The 22689-nt window shown below is 39.3% G+C and overlaps 1 protein-coding gene across 15 annotated transcripts in view; it reads left to right on the plus strand.

Annotated features, from left to right (window-relative positions):
- Map4k4 (mitogen-activated protein kinase kinase kinase kinase 4) overlaps positions 1-22689 on the plus strand; it is a 167876-nt gene that overhangs the window by 57748 nt on the left and 87439 nt on the right. For all 15 annotated transcript variants that reach the window (XM_013019811.1, XM_013019796.1, XM_013019801.1 and 12 more), the window contains exon 3: positions 18686-18742. In XM_013019811.1, coding sequence (XP_012875265.1) covers positions 18686-18742 — 57 coding nt within the window. The remainder of the gene's footprint in view (positions 1-18685; positions 18743-22689) is intronic.

Raw genomic sequence — 22689 nt, forward strand, 5'->3', positions numbered from 1 at the left:
CTGATCATAAATGTCTTTAAAGGTGAATTATGAGAGGGCTCTGAAGGCCTAGCAGAACCTCTGGGTCAATTTTGGGGATATAGTTCATTCTCTTCATGTTTCCTTCTTATGGCCTTTTTATTGCTAGCTTTTTTTTTTTGTCTGTCGTGGGGCTTGAACTCTGGGCTCGGGCGTTGTCCCTATGCTCTGCCGCTTGAGCCACAGCACCACTTCCGGGTTTCTAGCAGTTTATTGGAGATAAGAGTCTCATGAACTTTCCTGCCCGGGCTGGCTTTGAACCATGATCCTTAGATCTTAGCCTCCCGAATAGCTAGGATTACAGGCGTGAGCCACTGGCGCCAGGCTATTTCTAGCTTTTTAAGATAGGTTATGGTACTAACTTAGCTGGGCTGGCCTTGAACCTGTGATCCTCCTCTCTCTAAGTACATGCGGATTTCAGATGTTTGCCACCATACCTGGCCTGAGTTTCTTCTTACATAAAAGTGGAGTCAAGAATTTCAAGAAGCAGTATGGATAAGATAATTGGGAGTAGAGTAGGATGGGAATTTTTTTTTTCAGAATTTTTGTGGCATGTATTTTTTATTGTGCATTTGACACATACGTGTGTGTGTGTTTGTGTGTGTGTGTGTATTTCTCTCCTATCCTTGGGTTCTAAGCTGTAGTAAGATTATAATATTTGTGATGCTCATTCAGAAATGTTTAGAGTCATGATTTTGAGTTCTTTGTTGGGGCTTTTGAATTTGAGGAAGGTCTTAGGGACTTGGGGATTGACTGAGAGCCTCACCATCTGGCTAATATCAGTAAGAGACGCATCTTACTTTTTTTTTTTTAAACCACATTGAGCTTTCCAAGTTGTTTTTATTTTGTATTTAAGATGGAGGCTCTGTGATTATGCTGAGATGGGGGTTTGATAGAAGGAAAGTCATCTGAAATACCCAGAACGTTTTGATCTTATTGGGAGGAGATGCTTGTTACTGAAATAAGTGAAAAGAATGGGGAAAGAAGCAGGAGAAAACTATCTTCTACCTCCTGAATAACTTGCTGGGGAGAACTATCTATATCATTGGATCTAAAATGAGGTGAGAAATTAACATTGGAACATTTTAGTAAATTATATTCTCCCTTTTTATATAAAGGGCCAGGCCTTTATATCAGAAGGTCACACCATCATCTTTGTCTCTGCTTAGTTATATAAGGATGTTACCCTTTCATATCTTCCTCTGAGCCAGCTTCCATAGTAGAAATATCTTTACTTCTGCTATATTTTTAACTTATAGAGCCATGCAAAATGATAAAGTAGTTGAGTTGTTACAGGGCTTCTAGCAGCTAAGGAGGGAACTACTGTTCCCTCATTCACATTAGTTGAGATACATAGAATCCAAGGTGGATACATTATTTGAAGAAGTAGAAGGTATAATAAGACTCATAGTTTACCTGATCTTTGTCCTTTAATTATAAGCTGAATCACTGACTGATTTAGTAATATACTACAACTGAAAAACAGCAGCTTGATAACTTGTAACTGATGATGGTCCTGATCTGTGGTCATTGTTGGCTCAGCAGGGTTTCTCTGTGGACCTCTCAAGTCTATCCTTCAGATGACATTGCAAAGCTCAGGGAGGCCTCCAGCAAACCCTGCTGTCTCTGCTGATATTGTTCTGTTAGGGTTCAAGAGTCTGTTGGCTCAGTGTACATTGAAAGGAAAGTGCCTAAATAAATTTTGTCCTTGGCCTCTACTCAGACATGACCCCTGATGGAGAAGTTTGGAAGCTTACAGGCTTGTGCTTGGGATTTCAGCCACTTGAAAATCATATTGAAATAGATCCCTTGTATTTTATTCCCCTGAAGAGCCAAGTATCTCCCTGGGCTTCTGGTCAGTCACTTATCTCCCACTTGAAACAAATACTGTATCTTAAAGTTGCAGTTTAGAGTTGAAAAAGGATATCTAATAACATTTCTTTAAACTTGGTGAACTCTAGGGAAAATGTCTTTAAAGTGTCAGCTTAGGAACACTCCTTCCAATTAAAAAGAGGCAAAACTGTTGAAATACTTGCCACCATTGGAAGTTTGCTCTTTTTAGACTGAGGACTGTTTTGAGTCTTTCTTTTCTTTGTTTGTTTGTTTGTTTGTTTGTTTGTTTTTTTTGCTAGTCCTGAGGCTTGAACTCAGGGCCTGGCAACTGTCCCTGAGTTTCTTTTGCTCAAGGCTAGCACTCTACCACTTGAGCACTGTGCTGCTTCTGGCTTTTTCTCTTTATGTGGTACTGGGGAATTGAACCTGGGACTTCATGCATGCTAGGCAAGCATTGTATCTCTAAGCCACAAAACAGGCTGGCCTGTTTTGACTCCCTTTCAAAGACCCCAAGTGAGATTACTTTGTGACCCTACCCAAGACAGGCTGAAAAAGAAAAGTTGCTGCTGAGATTTTTTTCGTTCTCTATCTACCCACCAGTAGTAAACTGGTTCACTTTCAGCACTAGATGAGAAAAGTAGTGTTGAATCAAAATTTAATAAATCCTGTTGCAAAGTGTTTCATCAGTTTCATATGATGTTCTGCATTCTCACTTTGTGTTAAGCATTAACCATGCCCTCATCTTTACTCTGTAGTGCAGATGACCATTAGAGGTGAGGGTGGGAAGAAGTACTACTGCTTACCACCTTTGGGTCTAAGCCAAGCACTGCTGCCTACTACTTTCATGTAAATATCCAGCTTTGATTTATGTGAATGGACGAAGTCAGTTTCTTTGCAGAAGTTAAGAGTGGAGTACATTTTTTGTTGGCATGGGGAAGTACTTTTAAATGCCATTGACTCCAAGGCCTGCTTTCTTTTGTTCTCTGTGCCCTATTTCATCCTCATGACCCAGCACTTCTTTGATTCTAACACCTAGGCAGGAATTATACCTGTTTTAACTTTGATATTTTCTCAGTTGAAGACCCAGAGCTAGAACTGACTCTGAGTTGAAAGTTTCTTGAATGACCACGTGATAGCATGGGAAGAGGGAAGCAGCAAATGGGAGGGAAGGAAGCCAGTGCCAACAGCGCACAATCCTTGGGCGGATATGTCTGTCTGTCTGAGGGGGCCCTCACTGAGCAAACAGGAAAAAAGGACTAAGCACTCTGGTACTTCCTGATTTTGAATCATTAGTGGCTGTTTCCCTTAAGTTATTTTAAAAATTTACCATAAAGTAAGTTTGAGTCTAGCCTTCTTTTCATTAACAAGTCTATACAGAATATTAATAACTTGTATAGATCAATGAACCCACAATCAGAACAGTGTACAGTTCCATCAGAGTGCTTTACATTTCCATCACCTCAAAAACCTCCCCATGCACTTTCTTTAAGTTTTGAATTTGAAAGAATATCTGAGTTTTGGGGGAGACTTTGCTTCTTGTAGACTTTGCACTTTGAGGACCCTGCAAGAAGCTGTGGAGGGCTTCAGGTGTGATAGAATATGGACAACTTTGTAGGACTTCTCCAAAGTTTGGGGTTTACTTCTTGTCAGGCTCTTAGTCTCTCAAACTTGGTATCCTTGCTTTATCATCATCCTTGATCATTCCCTTCCTCTTTTTCTTTTTGAAGGACTGAATGTTAGTGGTAGGCATTGATAAATTTTGCAGCAGTATTTCAGGACTTCCCCCTGACAAAGTGACTTTCTGAGGATAACTGGTCTGTGCTTGTAAGGAACGCCAGGAGTGTCTGGCCCTGGAGAGGAGATGGATGCCTTGTTTATCCCACAGACAAGAGGGCCATCCTCAGTCAGCTCCATTTGATGAAGAATTTCTATCTGTGAGAGGTTATCTCTGGATGGTCTGTTGAAGTAGGGGGAGTGCCTTGGTAGGTTTGCCTGGAAGCCTCTTAAAAGGAAAAATCACCTGAGAGGTTGGAAGGTTGTGTCTCATGTTTGAGAATATTTGCAAAAGTCTGCTCTTAGAGATTACTAAACAGATTGCTCACATCAAGCAACAACCTGTGGCATCTTGACTGTTGAAAAGGTATTTGCTGATTGCCTTCCATAGATACATTGACCTAGCCTAGTCTTGGGGATCAGAACTTAAAATCTAATAATTAGCAATTTGCCATTTATTCCCCCGACCCTCTTTTAATAAAACTTATTTCAGCCTGCTGAATAAAGGCAATGGTGACCCTGTCTTTTCCTTGCCCTAGGCAGTCATGGTTCATACCTCCTGTCCCGTCATTCTTTTGATCAGTGTCCTGTTCTCAAGCATCCTATTTACATAATAGATTTAATATGGATACTCCTGTGAATGGGAAAAGAAGGTGGGGTGCTTGTTTGGTCATTAAACAGTGCTTTTGTTTGAGTATTTTGTGGCTTCTGCTACTTAGCTTTCTCCCCTACTCTGAGGGACACACCTGGTTTTCAAATGTTCAAGAGATAAGCATGCATTGGCTGCAATATGACACTCCCTTTACTACGTGTATGATACGAGGTACTGTTGTTTTGGGAGATTTGTAAATTTTGGGGAGCGGGAGGTAGGTTTTGGTAGTAAATAGTGAAGTCTTTGACAGTATTTCCAATAAGGCCATAGTTGTAAATATGCTGAATTATTCAGGAGGAGATGTAGATTCACAGGCCCCACTTTTAGGAATTGTGATCTGATGGACCTGGATGGGTCCAAAACATATTTGAGTAAAGACAAAACAAAAGTCACCTAGTGACAACAACAAAAATTTCTCCCAAGCACTGTCATTGTTCTCTAAGCAAGAATACTGGGTCTGGGCTTTGTAATTGCCTGAGCTAGTGAGGAGAGCCGTGGGGAAGCTGAGAACTGCCTTCTTTTGGCTTAAGGGGGCAATGCTTAAGCAGGTAGTTCACCAGGTTCAACTGTAGACCTGGTTTCCTTTGGCCTAGTCTAAAGATAAGCTTCATAAACCCATTTTTTAAGAGAAACTAGAATGTAGGTTTAAAAAGTATACAACTAAAATTTTGAAATATTCTTAAAAAAGCATTTTATCTTCATAACCCCCAAAACAAAAACTGTGGTAAATGTAATGTCTTAGTTCAGTGAATTGCCATGAAGAAGAACCCTGCTATTTAGTGTCTAGAAAGTCATTTCTGGCTGCAGAACCTACAAGGAAGTTCCTTAATAAGATGCCAGGGTAATTTGAAATCAGAGTGCAACCAGGACAAACCACACAGAGGCTATTTTTACTATGGCACTGTTAGTCAACTTTTGATAATATTACTCAGCAGTTGAATCTTGAAACTTCAGAGACTAAAAAGCCACATACAAACATACAGTGATAAACACTACAATTTAGGATTTTATTTTTAAGTGTGTATTTTCCCTTTGTTTTTCTGTGTTGTTCTTAGAGAAAGGAGATGTTGCTTTCTGTACTATGGTCAGAAAATCATAGCCAGGCTCTATCAACATCCAACTTAGACCTATAAACTAGTATCGTATGAGTTTACTTGAAAGGTGACAACTGAGGAACAGATACATTGTCATCCAGTGAATGGAGAACTTGGGCAGGTTATTTTTGGCACAGTCCCTGATTTTGCCTCTTTTGTAGCCCTTTCTCTAACCAGATTTGAGTTTTTGTGAGAGAAGTAGCCAGTGTTTGCTGGACAGGCCCAAAGGGGTTCCTGCTCTCAGCAAACAGGCACTGTTTGCATGGTGGTTTGTAGTATGGAGTCCTTTGCTGTTGTATCTACTATTGACTGATAGAAGTAGAAGCCATTTCACTTGTAATTGAAGCTTCAACAGAACTAACCCATTGCCTTAGAGCAGTAGAGTCCGGGCAATTAAGTGTGGCTCACCCTTTGGTACCTGTGAGAGTCTTTCTCTGTAGAATGTTCTGGCTCACAAAACCAGAAAGCAGGGAAAGTCTTCATCGAAAACTCCCATCTGCTCTCTGCTCAAATGACAGGGTGTGAGAAAGGCATCTCTGACCACTCAATGTAAACAAGAACCTCCCTATCCCTGGTATTCTCTCACTATGCTCTGCCAGGTTCTCCCCTGTATCTCTTCTTATCCCACTCCTTTTGAACTAGTAGGATGTATAGTAGTTGTAAGTACTCAAAACTGTGTTTTCTTGCTTATTGCTTGTGCTTCTTCCCTCCAGGGAGAGCTGTGTGTGTGTGTGTGTGTGTTGTGTGTGTGTGTGTGTGTTGTGTGTGTGTGTGTGTGTGTTGTGTGTGTGTGTGTTGTGTGTGTGTTGTAGGGCTTTGGCACTGTCCCTGAACTTTTTTACTCAAAGCTAGCAGCACACTTTAAGCCAAAACCCCACATCTGGTTTTCTGGCAGTTAATTTGAGATAAGCGTTTCCTGGACTTTCTTACCCAGGCTGGCTTCAAAACTGCAATCCTTAAATCTCAGCCTCCTGAGTAGCCAGGATTACAGGTGTGAGGCAGTGGTGCCTGGCTAAGAGCCCAGTTCTTGCTTGCTTCATTTTATTATTGAATCCCTGGTATTTAGACCAGTCAGTGCCTGATGACTCAAAATGTTTACTTGGGGAGCAGACCTCAAGACCAGACATTGTCCAGACATTGTATGAAGAGTTAACCATACTTCTGGTGAGTTGAGAAACCTTTTCAAGGTCACATTTAGTGACAGAGCAGCTGACTCAGATGATCAAAATTTTGTTTTACTTTAATGTCATTCATAAATCTTGCTAAAGAACCTGAAGTCTTCAGGGTAATTTTTGATGCATATGTCAATAAGCTAAATAAAGTAGCTTCCATGTAAGTTAATTAAAAATTTGAAAATAGCCAGGTGCTGGCCACTTCTGCCTATAATAGCTGTTTAGGAGGCTAAGATCTGAGAATCATGTATCAAGGCCACCCCAGACAGGAAAGCCTGTGAGACTCTTGAAAAAGCCAGAAGTGGAGCTGTGGCTCAAGTAGTAGAGTGCTAGCCTTGAGCAAAAAGCGCAGGGCCAGTGCACAGGCTTTGAGTTAAAGCCCTAGGAATGGCACACAAACAATTTTTTTTTTAAAAAAAGAATTAATATATGCATAAAGTCAACATGTAAAGTGAAGAGACAAACACAGAAACCAAACATAGTTCATAGAAATAGATGTACAGATAATGTGCTGGATAAAAGGTGCTACCACATCTTCGTTAGCAATTAAGGAAGTGCACATTTAAAACAACTTTGATGCCATTATCTACCTTATAAATTAGCAAACATGAACAATACTTAAGAAAGAAACATAGTTTCCTTGAAGTAACAAGACAGTCTCATCAAAGAAAGAGTGGATCTGGGGAACAGATGACTTTTGGCTGGTCTCAGGGGAGAAAGGAACAATGCTGGGTCTTTTCTACTGCCATCCCAAGATGGTGGAAAGAGCTAAGTAGGCATTTTCATAGGTTTGTGAGTGCTCATGTTCACTTAACCCTGATTTGTGGGGCAAGCACAATGTGTGGAACATTCTTCTGACCACCAAAGCAGTTGTGAAATCTTATTTATTTTTGTGTCTTTTTTGGATTTATTCCCTTTACACCACTTATCCAGGCTTGTTCAGAATACCAGCAGTGCTCTTAGGACTTCTGCAAAGTGAGCTGTGAGGTCAGCAGCATACAAGGTGGTCCTGTGGGTAGTGTGAAATAGGGGGCAATGTTTGGGACAGTTAGTTCCTTGGCAACTAGTTTTCCCAAGGTGCCTTGAGTGCTGAGACTGACAGACGAGTTAGCAGTGGGCTGAAAAGTTTGGGAATAGCCTGGACAGCACTGAGGGAAGGGCAAGCCAAAAGTCATAGGAAGCCAGGCACTGCTGGCTCACACCTGTAATCCTATTCAGGAGGCTGAGATCTGAGGTTCCTGATTCAAAGCCAGTCCAGTCAGGGAAGTCTGTGAGACGCTTATTGCCAGTAAATTACTTTGAAAAAGCTGGAAGTGGCACTACACAAAAAGGCTCAGAGTCAGCAACCAGGCTCTAAGTTCAAGCCCAGGACTACCCCCTCCCCCTTAAAAAAATGCTGTAGGAAGGGACACACTCATCTCTAATGGCCCTGCATGCAGGTTTGACTGGGTTTGTGGTGGTAGCAGGTTTAAGTCAATAAGGCCTATGAGGAAAAGTACCAATCCAATTAAGTGATAAGTACTCACAGCTCTGAAGTCGGATATACTTGAATCAGAACCCATCTTACCCTCTCTTAGTAAGACTGGGGCTAGTTATTAATCTCACCAAATGTCCTCTTCCTTTCTGTAAAGTAGGTATGTTTTTCTTCTTTGTTGTGAGGACTTCTTATATTAAAATATTTGTATAGTTTTATGTGCGAGGTGTAATAAATAAATGCATGCTTGTTTATATTTTTGTTGAAAGAACAAACAGTGAATGCTTCCTTACCAACTTTTTCTTTGTGGCATAGGAGAGTTTACTTATTGTTAGGGAGAAAGAAAGAAAGGAAGGAACTGAAATGGAGACCTTACCTTGCCTTTTTTTTTGTCGGTCATGGGCCTGAACTCTGGGCCTGGGCACTGTCCCTCAGCTCTTCAGCTTAAGGCTAGCATTCTACCACTTGAGCCACAGTGCCACTTCCGGCTTTTTCTGCTTATGTGGTGCTGAAAGAATCGAATCCAGGGCCTCATGCATGCAAGGCAAGCTCTACCACTGAGCCACCTTCCCAGCCCACCTTGCCATTTCTTTTAGTCCTGTTTTGTGATTGCTGTTGGTCCTTAAGCAGGCATAGTAGTTGGGAGGTGACATCACCCATGCTCTGTCTGTGCCAGTAGTCTAAGCCCTGTTTACAAAGTATCTCATTGTGATTCTTACTTGGAGAAAGCAATTAGGGGTGTGTACAACCCAAAAGACATAACCCTCAGGAAGATTGCTGTCCTGTTAGTACCCAATGATTTTTAACCAAAGATACCCTTTTAACCAAAGATGCTCAGAGAGATTTTCAGTGCTTAGGCAAAAAAGTTCTATCTTCCTGTTTTCTATGGACACTGGATTTTTTTTCTTTTTCTTTTTTTTCTCCCTGGGTTTGACCAAATTAAAGTTGTAGATGGACACTGCCTGAGTTGGCATGAAGGTGATCTGACTTTAAAAAGTTTAGCTGATGGCATGGGTACCTATTTCTGGTAAGGGATCCTATATAATGGGCCCTTAAATGAAAAACTCTAAATGCAGATTTCCTCTTTTACCTTTTTTCTTTTTTAAAAGAGGAATAGTGTGCAATGATGAGTAATGAACCAAAATAGTGTTTGAATATTCAGCACAGATAAATTACAAGTTGCATTCAGACTTAGAATAGCAGAAGGAAACTGAGTACCACCTTCAGAGATCATGCCTATAGGGAAGGATCTTGTCCTACAAACTGTGCTAGCTAGTGTCTGTAACCCAGCAACAAAAGCAGTTGTGAGAAATGTAGAGAAACTCTTGGGGGAGGGGATCCCCCACAGAATTCTGTTTTGTCTTTTGTTCTAAGTAAATGGTTGCCATTTATAGTAAATAAGCTTTTTATGAAGATTCACTGAACTTTTTTTTTTATGTTGTTTCGTAAGGGCTTATTGAATTTTGGGTTCAGTGCTGTGTCTGTTCTGGTTTCATGGTAGTTGGTGTGGTGTATCTGTGTCTGTTATGTTTATGCTACATTCTAGTTCCCAAAGTTGGTCAGTCAGGAAGAGTAGTTCAGTAGCTAGCTGCTACTCAGGATCAGCTTCCTTCCCACAAAGCCACTTAACCTTCAGAAGTAGAGTGCTTATTCCTAATCTATTATGGCCAGTCCTATGCTTCAATTGCAGGTTTAGACTGACCAGATTAACTGCTTAATTATTGAATATCTTAACATCCTTTCTCTTAGAGGTCATTAGATTAAATAACTGGATTACAGTAAAATAATGGACAGTTTCATGCTGCTGTAAATGTTCTTTCATTGTTTTAAGTAACACTGCTGAATCTGAAGTCATTTGGGGCTATTTAAGTGAGTAAAGGAAAAGGCAGTGCATATGTGTAATAAATGTTAGTGATAACTACTTGCACAGTTTGAAATAGACAGTTTTTGATGCTTTGATACAAAGATTTGCCAGGTTCTTCTCTTGTTGAAAAAAATGGATGTGTTAATTAATCCAGTTGACCTTTTTGCGATTCCTTACCTGGATCCTTTATTAGGAGTGTTTTTTTCATTCATTCATTTATTTATTTATTTTGAGGCAAGATCTTGCTGACCTAGAACTTGGGGTCGTCTTGCCTCAGAGTCCTGAGTACTGGGATGATAGGAGTGTGCCACCATTCCCAGTACTATTGATGCTTTTAAATTTGCCAGTCTCCCTCTTCAAACAGATTCCTCACTCTTGATGTTGTAGTCCAGATGACAGGGCTGCTGCATCCTGGGGAAAGGGCAGTGTCCTTTTCGATGCTGTTTCACTAGGTATCTTTCAAAGTAGCTGCCCTTTGTTCCAACTAACCTAGCTCTTCTTCCTTTGAAGTAACTACTCAGCCATTCTCCTGGCAAGACTTTTTTCCCCCTCTTGTGTCCATGTAGACTTTATTTCCCTCATACAGAGGTGATATTGGTACAGTGGTAGCTCATTGTACCAAACATAGCTTGCTACCCATCTCCCCATCCCATCTGTTCTAGAAAAGCTGTAAAAGGCAGAACAAACGTGCTGAGCCCAGATGCCTGGGCCCTTTCTTTGTTCTGCCTGATGTAATAGTCCCTGAGGCTTCACTTAATTGCAAGGACTGGATAGTAATTGATGTTCATAATGGTTTCCCTGAGCCATTAAGAAAAGCATCTTTAAGGTACTCAAGAATTCAAGAATTAGAAAGATTTCAATCAAGATTGGCCCTTAAAAAAAAAAGATGTGATACATAATTTATTTTACTTTCAATCTCTGCTAACTCAACTATTCAGCTATGCAAAACAGTGACTCATTTATTGGAGAGTGTCTATTTTGCTTTTCATTTTTAGCATTAGTCTAGCTATTTCTGGTGATCAAGGTAAAGTTTCTTTAAAGGGAGTGGTGGTATAGATAAGGTAGCTCCTGCCTAAAGAAGATATAATTTATATTGGGGCTCTCATTTTAAACCTGTAAAGGAATAATAGCACTGTCTTCTTACTAAATCACAAGTCCTGACTGATCTCATAATACTTACACATTTCTGTGCTTTCTTTGTCTACCTGGTCATGGGAGGGAGCAATAGAGACACAGATGTTGATTATAATAGGAAATAGTATGATGGAATAGGCAAAAGAATGAGCTCTGCCTGAACTTACAAAGCACACAGATCACAGACCCCTGGACTCTTGGCTGCCTGGTTCCTGCTTTATTGTAAAGACATGTTCAGAGCACCACACTATTTCCTCAAATGCTCTGAACTGTCTTTCTCTTAATGACATATTCCTTGTCTTAGGTTGCTCATGGAGTGCTGTCTGGGTATTCTTTCTACCTTTGATAATGTTAGGTATTTCATAGATACTTCCTGGAAAAGAGAATTCCTGAGTGAGCCTTGTGGTTTTGGGGTTGCAGAACCAGTTAATCTGGTCTTTGCCTTTGTAGAAGGAAAGAGTGGTCAGCAGATTGCCCATTGCTGAACTCTGGCTATTTATCTCACAGTCATGATGGTTCTACATTTTCTAGAAAAATAAGGAAACTCAGAATGGGGAGTGGATTGGAATTTTCAAGTTGAGTCATGAGCATGCCTGAGATATTTTGAAGATTGAACTGATTTGGCTTAGCTACCAAGTAGGTATTGTTCTAAGATTTGATTTTCTTTGTCATCTTTAAAATCATCTATTTTATTCTACTATGCTTACCCATCCTTTGAGTCTTTGGAGTCCTGTAACTTTAGGACATAAGTTGCAGGTTTATATGAAACACATAATTGATGTTCATTAGAATTTACCTGTTCTGAGTATAATCTTTACACACACCAAAACTTCCAGCTAAGAAAATAAATTATACCTATTATTATAATTAATGCTGTGTAGTGTGACAAGAATAAGAGAACTTGAGTTTGGTCATTTCCATGCAGTCTTAATGGAGTGGTTTCTCAAACCTCAGAGTACGCAAGACCAGTATATTGGGTCTAGTGTGGAAGTCTGCACATCGTAGGTAAAAGTGAATCATTTTTGTTAGCAAACTTGAGTTGTTTACTAGAGAAACTTAACAGCCTTCTCTTCATCTCCAAGTAAACTCCTTAAATCCAAAATATTAATGCCCTAAAACTAACCAAATACTACTAAGAAGTCAAAGGACAGAGATTCAAGAAACAAAATTGAATGGGAATGAGTTTCTCCTTTGTAGCAGGCACATATATCACATACTATGATGGAATCTCTTTTTCCAACTTTGTGAGGGGACTGATATCTTTTGCCTCATGGATAGAGCTCTGACACATGAGTCATGTTTCCAGTCTAATGTTTTTGCTGGTTACTTGGTTATAGAGTCTCGAAGACTTTTTCTTGCTGGGCTGGCTTTGAACCTTGATTCTCAGATCTCAGTCTCCTGAGTAGTTAGGATTATAGACATGAAGCACAGGCACTGGCTCTCAAGTTTTTGTTTCAGATTAATCTGAGCAGAAAACCTCCTCAGTATTTTCATTTCTAATATTTACTGAAAGAAGACTTAGAATGAGATAAGAACCTTCTATCATGCCCCACACCAGTAGCTCATGCCTGTAATCCTAGCTAGGAGGCTGAGATCTGAGGATCTTGGTTCAAAGCCAGCCCAGGCAGGAAAGTCCTTGGGACTCTTTTTTTTTTTGGTCGTGGGGCCTGAACTCTGAGCCTGGGTCCTGTGGCTCAGCTCTTCAGCTCAAGGCTATCACTCTACCACAGCGCCACTTCTGGCTTTTTCTGGTTATGTGGTGCTGAGGAATCTAACCCAGGACTGAGCTACCTTCCCACCTCCTCCCCAGACTCTTATCTCCTGTTAACCACCAGAAAATTGCAAGTGTTGCTGTGGCTCAAGTGGTAAAGCGCTCAACTTGAGCTGAAGAGCTAAGGGACAGTGCCCAGGCCCAGAGTTCAAGCCCATGACAAAAACAAAAAACAAGCCTGTTATCAATTTCATAAAGTTATGGACAAGTCATTCTGAATGTGCCCACATAGGTCTTCAGATTTTATAAAGAATTGGTGTAGGTTGTTCTTTCTTATAGGAAGTTTAGGCCAGTGATTGATTAAAATACATTTTTAATTTTGCCACTGTTGTTATTTGATTATAATCAATAAAAATGCTTATTTGTAGAATAGTTCTTATACAAATTTGTTAAATAGAACATTGTGGTCATTTCTAAAAGTATATAGGGAAGATATAGAGAACGGGTCTGGGTATGCATCTGGAGCTGGTTAACTGGATTCTTTCTAAACTTTAGTTGTTCTATCTTGTGAAGTAAAGATAATAATACTTCTTTTGAGTTGTATGGGGAATAAAATATTCTGTGCAGAATGGGGAATAAAGTGTTCTGTGCAGAAAATGCTTGTTCACTAAATGTTCAGGAGTGGGGCCCTCCGGTGTCTGTGCCCTGTTCTTCAATGACGTGAGTGCTTTCCCAGTCACAGGGCCATGTTGGCTGGAGTTGAGGTTGGAGGTAGGCAGCTCTCTATGCTGCTGAGGGAGGAAAACATTTATCATTTCTGAGTTAGGGGTTTACTTACATAGTTTCATTCTATCTGTTATCTATCTCTCAGGCTGTATAATTCTAGCCCCAAAGCTTTGTGAGTTAGGTTGCAGGCCCAGTGAAATTCCTTGTTAAGGTGTGAAGTGGCACCATTGAATAGCAAAGATTTGCCAGGGAAGGTTGGAGGGTGAGTGTAAACTTTCTTGATGGGGTAATTGCTGTAAGGCAGTGGTAGGACTAGCCCTTAGTCCTAAAATCAGGACTCTTTCATTTCTATGATTCCTCCGTGTTTCCACTTAATGTGAATGAGACAGAATTTGCTTAACAGTTGGGCATAGTAAACCATCAAACTAATTGTATTCCCTCCCTCCCTTTTACTCCCCCCCCTACTTCATCCCCTTCTTTCCCTTTCCCCTTCCCTTTCCCCTTCCCTTTCCCCTTCCCTTCCCCCTTCCCTTCCCCCTTCCCTTCCCCCTTCTCTTCTCCCTTCCCCCTTCCCTTCCCCCTTGCCCTCTCCCTTCCCTTCCCCCTTTCCTTCCCTTCCCTTCTTTTCTTCCCCAGTCCTGGGGTTTTGACTCAGGGTCTGGGTGCTATCTCTGAGCTTTAAAAAATTTTTTTTTGAAAATTATTTTTTATTTTTATGGTTGGTCCTGGGGCTTGAACATTGGGCTTGGGCGCTGTCCTTGCACTCTTCAGCTCAAGGTGAGCACTCTACCGCTTGAGCCACAGCGCCACTTCAGGTTTTCTAGTGGTTTATTGGCGATAAGAGTCTCACGGACTTTGTTGCCCTGGCTTTGAACTGCGATCCTCATCCTCAGATATCAGCCTCCTGAGTAGCTAGGATTACAGGCTCTCTGAGCTTTTTGCTTAGGGCTAGTAGTCCACCATTTGAGCTACAGTTCTACTTCTGCTTTTTGGTAGTTACTTGGAGATAAGACTCATAATTTTCTTCCTGGGTTGGTTTCAAACCATGGTCCTCCAGTCTTACTCTCCTGAGATGCTACGATTACGGATATGAGCCACCAGCCCTGTGTTCATCAGACTAATTATGATGGAATCATATAGTGGTCATCTCATATTTGGTAATAGAGGAAAATTTAGGAAAACTGCCATGTTTTTCCTATCCCTGCAACTTCTCTGTGGGACAAGGGACAGAGTGCATTAGAGGCAGACAGACTGCCATAGTGCCCTGCATTTTAAAACAATATAGTGCCAGGTACTGGTGGCTCATGTGTGTGATCCTTGCTATTTTGAAGGCTAAGGTCTGAGGGTAGTGGTTCAAAGCCAGCCAAGGCAGAAAAGTCTCCAATTACCATATCCAATTACCCAGTAAAAAGCTGGACATAGAACTTCTGTGTGGCTCAAGTGGCCAGGATTGAGTGAAAAAGATAATGACAATATCTGGCTGAGTTCAAGCGCTGGGATGGGGGTAAGGGGAAGGCACACAGACAGACAGACAGACACACAAACAAAACAACAATTTCCCATATAGCATGATTTTTCTTGGAACATGTATTACATATTTACAAGTATTTACATATTTACAAGTATTTACATGTATTGCATATTTACAAGGTGACAATTTTGACTTGGTTAGAAGTATAAGGAGAGACCATTTTGTTTAGCTTGGACTTTGCCAAGAATAATTTTCTTTCTGAAAAAGAAACATTTCCTTAAAATTTAGAAACCTAAAATTGAGTTAACACCACGATGGTTTCTCTACAGAAGGGGTGGTTCAGTTTACTGAGATCCAATCAGACTTTTGTGAAATGATACTGATAGACTAAAATTTTAATTCTGGATCTTTGTATCTCTCCCTTTGAAAGTATGGAATGGAAATAATTCAAGCTGTTTCTTTAAAAACAAGGTAGATAGCAGGAACTTGACAGGTTGGTAGAAGCAGAGGGAATCCATCTCTTTACATCTCTTACATTTTATGTAAATATGTTAAGGGGATCCTGCTACCATTGTATGTTGGGCACACAACTTAATAAAATGTAGCCAAAGTTTCTCATTCATACAATAGTTTAATGAACTGTTTTGCTGCCTTCGTAGGGTTTATTTTTATTAGTTATACAGGGGAAGATTTCATTGTTATATCTCTACCCATTTATAGGGCATTCTAATCAATCTCACCCACTTATCACATTCCCTGCCTATTTTTCACCATTCGTGATTATGTACATGTTTTTTAAACAGAAAAGGCCGCCCTTGTGTTAAAGTTAATAGAATCCCAGGAGAGGCATAAATAGTATCTCTCTCATGGATCACCTAGGTTATGAAGACTTGTAGCTCATCCTGGGAAAGTCAATTATTGTCTTTTGGTAGCGTGGCGTGAATCACAAGATGAATTTCCATGCTTTAACAAACTCTGCTCCTTAGTAAGTAATGTGCCTGCACTAACATCTCATGCATTAAATCTCAGCTTTAATTTTCCCTCTTTCAGACCTGGGCATTTAGGTTTTTTTACACAAAGATGACTGTATAGTTTTAGCAGATAAATTATTACTTGTTTCAAATTTAGAGCTTTGCTTTCAAAAAATAACAGCATAGTGCTACAGATTAGTAGTAGCTATATTACTTTAGCACTCTAATTCCTCCTCTGTAATTGACCATGTCTTCCAGAAATTAGAAATAGTCCTGATTATCTAGTACAGTTTGAGTTTGGGAGGAAAGGACAGAAAATTGTCATGGGCCTGTGGTGGGATGGATGAGGGTGGTGAGGTAAGAGTGTTCTATGTGGCAGACATTATACAGGGCTTTCTACTACTCTGCACTTGACTTGGCATCTGAATACATTGGGTCCTATAGCAACCCTTAGGAAGCTCATTTAAATTAAGCAATTTTCCCAAGGAAATACAGTGGTAACGAAGGAAATCCACATTCAGTTTTCTAGTACCATGTCTTGTTCCTTAGCAACTAAGAAACGGAATTCTTAGATAATTTTCTGATTTAAGTTTAAAAGTGACCTTGTTTAGAGAACTAGTATGCATTCATGAAGATTAATGCCTCTTAGGGCTGGGCAAAGGGTAGGGATGAGTGGTTATTGAAGGTGAATCTCATGGACTTTCCTGACCAGGCTGGCTTTGAACTGCAGTCCTCAGATCTCAGCCTCGTGTGTAATCCTTCAAATAAGGAAACATGCATGGTACATATAAGACAAATGCTAAGGGAATTCACAAATCTCTGTTTTTCTGCCATTGTCCCATTGTTTCAAGAATGCATACTTGCCTTGGGTTTAGAACAAAGCACAGATCATTTTCTGGTCACTTCTTATTGCTTCATGTTAACTTGTTTAGAAATTAGGAAAGACACCACAAAATAAACATCTGGAGAGAATTTTTACAGATGCATGAATTTTCTTCGTTTGTGGGGATCCTGAGTGTTGCCATGTCACATACTCAGAAGACCTCCTCCCCCCATTTCACTTGGCACAGACCCCATACATATCTTCAAGAAGAGGGAAAGTCAGAGAAGTTCTGTGGCATTTTCTCCCATCACTTGTTTTCTGTCAGTGTGGTTTGCTTTAATGATTTGGAAATAAACCCATTGCAAGAAATTAAGAGTTAGAGGGCAGACTGGGTCTGAGATGGTCTTTGTTATCCATACACAGATGGTATCATGATTACCAAGTTCAATTCTTTCTTCTCAGATTTAAAAAAATGTCATAATTTGGCCTCACAATTGTGTTGCCAGTTAGTCATAAGAGCTCAGTACTGTCATTGATTGAGGGGACCAAGTCTAGCCACATTTTATTTCATTATGCTTGACCACTGCCCAAATGCTACACTGTTCTTTGCCCCTGGATTATTGTACACAATACTCTTTGAAGCACCCACTACTATTATATATCAGGTCTGAGGCAAACCAACCATATCAATCTCAGTAACTGAGTATACTAGTTGACACAATAGAATCAATCATTTCATGCTTTATTCATGTTGTAACTTGAGTATTTCTACAGCTTTTCCAGCATGAATGGAGAGATTTCCTTAGGTTTGAAGTCATAAGTTGTCTATACTTGCTGTCATGAGAGCACAGAGAGATAAGATCTTAGAAAATATGTTTTACATCTATTTTAAGACTGAGATAGTCCTTAAGGACTGAGCTCTTAAGTAAATCATCCCCAGATTACCTGCATGGCTTTTTGTTACCTGCCTGAAAAACAATAAGCAGGGCATTGCAAAGAGTGAATAGAGAGGAGCAAGTCTGATAGTGACGCTTATACTTCCCATCTGGGTAATCACATGATGATAGAAAATTTGTTTACAATACCAAGTAATGGAAATGGGTTACAAAGGTTTAGGTTGTAGGTCAGGAATTTTAATATATTGCTAAGAAAGCTATCTTGCTGGACAAGATGTGGTGGCACATGCCTGTAATTCTAGAAACTCAAGAGTCAGAGATGGGGAAGATGGCAGTTCAAGAACAGCCCTGGGGAGAAAAGGTAGTGAGACTCTGCATCTGCAAATAAGCCTAATGTGGTGATGAGCACTTATACTCTTACCTATGTAGAATTTATAGGGAGGATGATCACAGTCTGAGGCCATCTTGGGCAAAAGTAACAATATTCAAATATTATCTAGTGAAAAAGTATTGGATGTATGTTTCAAATGCTGAAGCTCTTACCTAGCAAGTGTGACGTATTAAGTTCAAGCCTTACCAATGCTGGGGATTGAGAAGGTCTGTCTTGCTGCTTCCCCAGTAATTTTTGAATACTCCCTTTATTCTGGATCATAATTCTTGAGACTGTACATTGGTTGTAGAAAAGTTTTAAACAAGACTCTCAGTATAATAATTCTTGTGAAATTCACCAGGGTAGATTACATTTATACATTTTTGGCATAAAAATAAACATCTGAGGGGTGTTGAGTTTAGTTTTTTCATGTGTATTGTTATGATGGAAAGAATGGTCAACCTGATGGATAGAAGAGCACCCTATTTTAGTTTCTTGGAGCTAATGATAGATAAACGCAACTAGTTGACTTGCTTTTAAGTGGTTCGTTTATTATTACAGGCTATGTTATTAAATTGGAGAACACAGGTCTATTTCATCATCATTTTTGGTTAATATGAGAAAAGCTTAAAAGAGAAGAGCCATTCTGATCCAATGACTATGCATAAACACTGATCTGTCTTCCTTTGTCTCTGTCTTTTAGGGTCGACATGTTAAAACAGGTCAGCTGGCAGCCATCAAAGTTATGGATGTCACTGAGGTAAGATGTTACATAAAAGTGTTATTTCTCTTCCCTTTCCTCCTCCCTCCCCCAACCCCAACATATACAACATAACTAAACCTGTACTTCCTATCTGGACAAGAGAATAAATTACTCTTCCATCTGATCATTTGGTCACATTGCCTTCATATGCTATTAGGGGTTCATAGGTCCAGCAGTAGAGTAGTTGCCATAAATGGTTGCAGATGGCTATGCTAAGAGTTCATAGCATTTGCTCTCAAAAAGAAAACAAAACAAAAAAATGGAAAGGACAAAAAAAAAGCAACTACATTTGAGTGAGGTCATCTTTGGCAACAAAAATCCATCAAAATTGGAAACATCTTCTCTAATGGAGAAGAAAAGATTTAAGTAAGGATCATGGAGGTTATATAAACAGGGACACTGAGGAGTGTGGGGTAGGGAAAAGCTTCTCTAGGGTATTGAGCCACATTGTGCCATTTCTTTTATTTTTAACATGGGTAAAAAAAACAGATTCAGCCAAGTTCCCGGAGGTCAGAAAACAGAAACATCTGCTAAAGGGCTGAGAAGATCATTGTCAAAAGTAGTAGCAAAATATAGTTCTTGAAATAGTTGCATGGGATTTACTGTGCAGCTTCAGATGGGAAAGAGAACTTAGCCCAAACAAAAACTGTGTGGGTGTTTGTGTGGGCTCACCTGTGTGGATGTGTGTGCATCTATAAGTGTCTAGATTTAATTTAAAAACAGAATCAGAATATAAAGAATTAAATCCAATCTTATTTTTAAATTATTTTCATCTGAAATTTTACTTTTTGCTCTCATAATTGCTTCTGACTTACCTAATTTTGAGAGAGACTGAACATTGTATTTCACAGATTCTTGAAAAGATTAACTAGCCGTATGAACTTGAAATATCTTTCAATCAAACTGTACTTTCCAAATCTGGGGTTTATTAAGGATGGTAATGGCTAAACTAATTTCCAGATGCCATCCACAGTAAACTGAAAAGATCTCTTTTGCAGCCTCTGTTGATCTCTTAATAGCATAAGCCCTTTCAGTGTGTATCTTTGTCAGTGAGAATTAGAAAAACATTATTGTCTTTGGTCTTTAGGTCAAATGTTGAAACCTCTAAAAATACTTGAAGTATGATATTTTATGGGATGATTGTTCTCCTTCTCTGTCAGAGAAGGGTAAGACTTTTAAAATGAAAAATTACTGTTGTTTCACTGAAATCCAAAGATTCACATAGCAAGTTCTAATGTGGTCTGTTCTGTTGCATTATAGGATCCTACTTGAAATACAGGTCAATGGACAATTAGATGGTTTTTGCTTAAATACTACTTTAAAGGGCAGCAAAGGTCCAACAAATTTTAATGTACTACATTTTCAATATTGTAGTTGGAATAACTGATTACATCTTCCTACCAAAATCTTTATTATACTAAGTATATTTGAGTATACTGTGAATATTCTGGTCACCAGCAGCTTTATTTAGAGACAAGATTTTACTTTATATGGCCTTTTGATCTGTTATGTAGTTGATGATGATTTTGAATCTACAGTCTTTCTGCCTCAGTTTCCCTAATGCTGAGATTATAGGCATAGACTATGACACTTGGCATCAATAGCCTCTAAACTAATATTAGCATTCATTTGATGGCTTAATTTATTGTAAAATGATATTTTATGCCTTCTCTATTAGTCAGCACAAGTATATATAAAGAGTTTCCTTTGTACATACTCCCATCATCTTTTTACCTTATTTTTTGTGAGGGGGTGAGAGAGGATAATGCTACAGATAGGGCCCTTTATTTATTCAATGTATCCACCAGTTATAGTTGGTATTGTTATTATGCAATTAAATTTTACCAAATTCAGCAATGGGAGCCTCTGACATGGACTTGATGGGTCTTCCAACAGACCCGTCCTTTTAACAGGATCTTATTTGTTTCAGACCTAGCTATTTGTTTTGTTTTTGTGGTGGCAGCAAGTAGAGGGGTAGACAAGGTCTTAATGTGTTAGCCCAGTCTTCCTGTTACTCTCTATATAGGCTGTACTCGAACTTGCATGCCATTTGAGTGATGAGTGTTCTCATTGCTACTGAGGTGTTAGTGCAGTGAGCCTTTTGAGTAGACGTAGCCAACAAATACATTTTTAAAAAACTGACTTTGACTGGGCATCGGTGACTCACACCTGTAATCCTAGCTACTCACGAGGCTGCGGTCTGAGGATCATGGTTCAAAGCCAGCCCGGGTAGGAAAATCTGTGAGACTCTAATCTCCAATAAACCACTAGAAAACCGGAATTGGCACTGTGGTTCAAGCAGTAGAGTGCTTGCCTTGAGCTGAAGAGTGCAGGGACAGCGCCCAAGCCCCAAGTTCAAGCCCCACAAGCAACAAACCCTCCCTCCCCACAAAACTAGCTTTGTGACTTTAAGTATCACTATCCTATAATACTGTGAAATTTATGTAATCACTTAATTTCAATAAAAAATCCCTAAAGCAGAAAGATACACATGACCAAAAAACTGGCTTTGTTTAAGTTCATTATTTTAGTATGCCTCACATATTTTTTTCTTGTAGAATGAGAAATCTTGTTCCTCGTTAAATTATGCACTTGGTTGAAGTATACCATTTCTCTGAAGTTCTCTTTGTCTTTAGAGATTGACAGAATTCTTTATTCAGATGTTACTTGAGATTTTTTTTCTTTTATGGTTTATCAATTTGTTACAGATTATAGTATTTATTTTTATTAATGAAAAATATTTTTGAATGTATAGATCAGTGACATAATTTAGAAGTTTAAATCTATAAAATGATAGGCATTTGAAAGACAGTTTTAAAAAGCATGAGCCAGATTAGATTACATGAATGATAGACCACCTTTGCCAAGTGTTGTCATGCAGTTCTAGTTCTTGGAGTTGCATTTGTTGCTTTGAGTAAAACAATGTGCTAAACATTCTTGGATTAATGCAGAGAGAGAAAAAAGGCAAAGTGTGTGTGTGTGTGTGTGTGTGTGTGTAAATGTCAATGAAGATGAACTATTGTACTCTCTAGAATGAAAATTCATCTCATCACTGTTGAGAAGGGAGACCTGTTTCAACTTCGATCTTCGTTAAACCTCTTTCCAAACATCTTTCTTCTACCTACTCTGTCCTTCTTTGCTTCTGTCACAGGACTTTGTTAAAGCAGTAGACTGGGAAATATGGCTTTTGGAGTAGCAGTACCTGTAAGTACCTAGGGGCTTGTGAGAAACACAATGTTGTGAGAAACACAGTGTCTCAGGTTCCATTCTAGACTACTGCCCTACAAACTCAAGGTAGAGCCCTCCAAGATATTCTGATGTACCCTTAAGGTAGAAAACCTCTGCCTTAATGGAACCTTCGGAAAGAGGCCACTTTCACACAACTATGATTAAAGCCCTACCGTTCAGTAGTATTTACACTTCCTGCTCAGGAATACACTACTCCTTAGCCAATATAAGAATTAGCACTCAGATCATTGATTCATACTTTACTATATATGTAGTATAATGTAATTACATTAGGTATAAATGACATATTAATTGCATTAAATATATTAATAATGTAAACATCAAGTTCTAAAGAGCCCTGTTGAGTAAGCTGATTTGATATTTTGTCTTTTAAAGTTCTTTTACTCTTAAGACTAAGATTTGATTAGGAAGGGGTAACTCATGTAACTGTAACCCTGCTGTACAGCATCTTTACAATAAAATAAAAATTTTTTAAAAAAGATGTGATTAGTAGTCCTAGCATATCTTTTGAGAAACAAAAACATTGGGCATGAGGAACAGGGGGCTAAGTTGTCAGCTTTAAATGTGTATCTTTCATATTGTTAACATTGTGCTACTTGGAAGTATCTGGTAAAACAGCCAGATAAAACTCAGTTTCTGCCAGTCATCTTCTTGGAAAGGCAAGGGGCACACATACACACTGAAGCATGGGAAGG

Source organism: Dipodomys ordii, unplaced genomic scaffold, assembly GCF_000151885.1.
Source record: "Dipodomys ordii isolate 6190 unplaced genomic scaffold, Dord_2.0 Scaffold47, whole genome shotgun sequence".
Taxonomy (NCBI): domain Eukaryota; kingdom Metazoa; phylum Chordata; class Mammalia; order Rodentia; family Heteromyidae; genus Dipodomys; species Dipodomys ordii.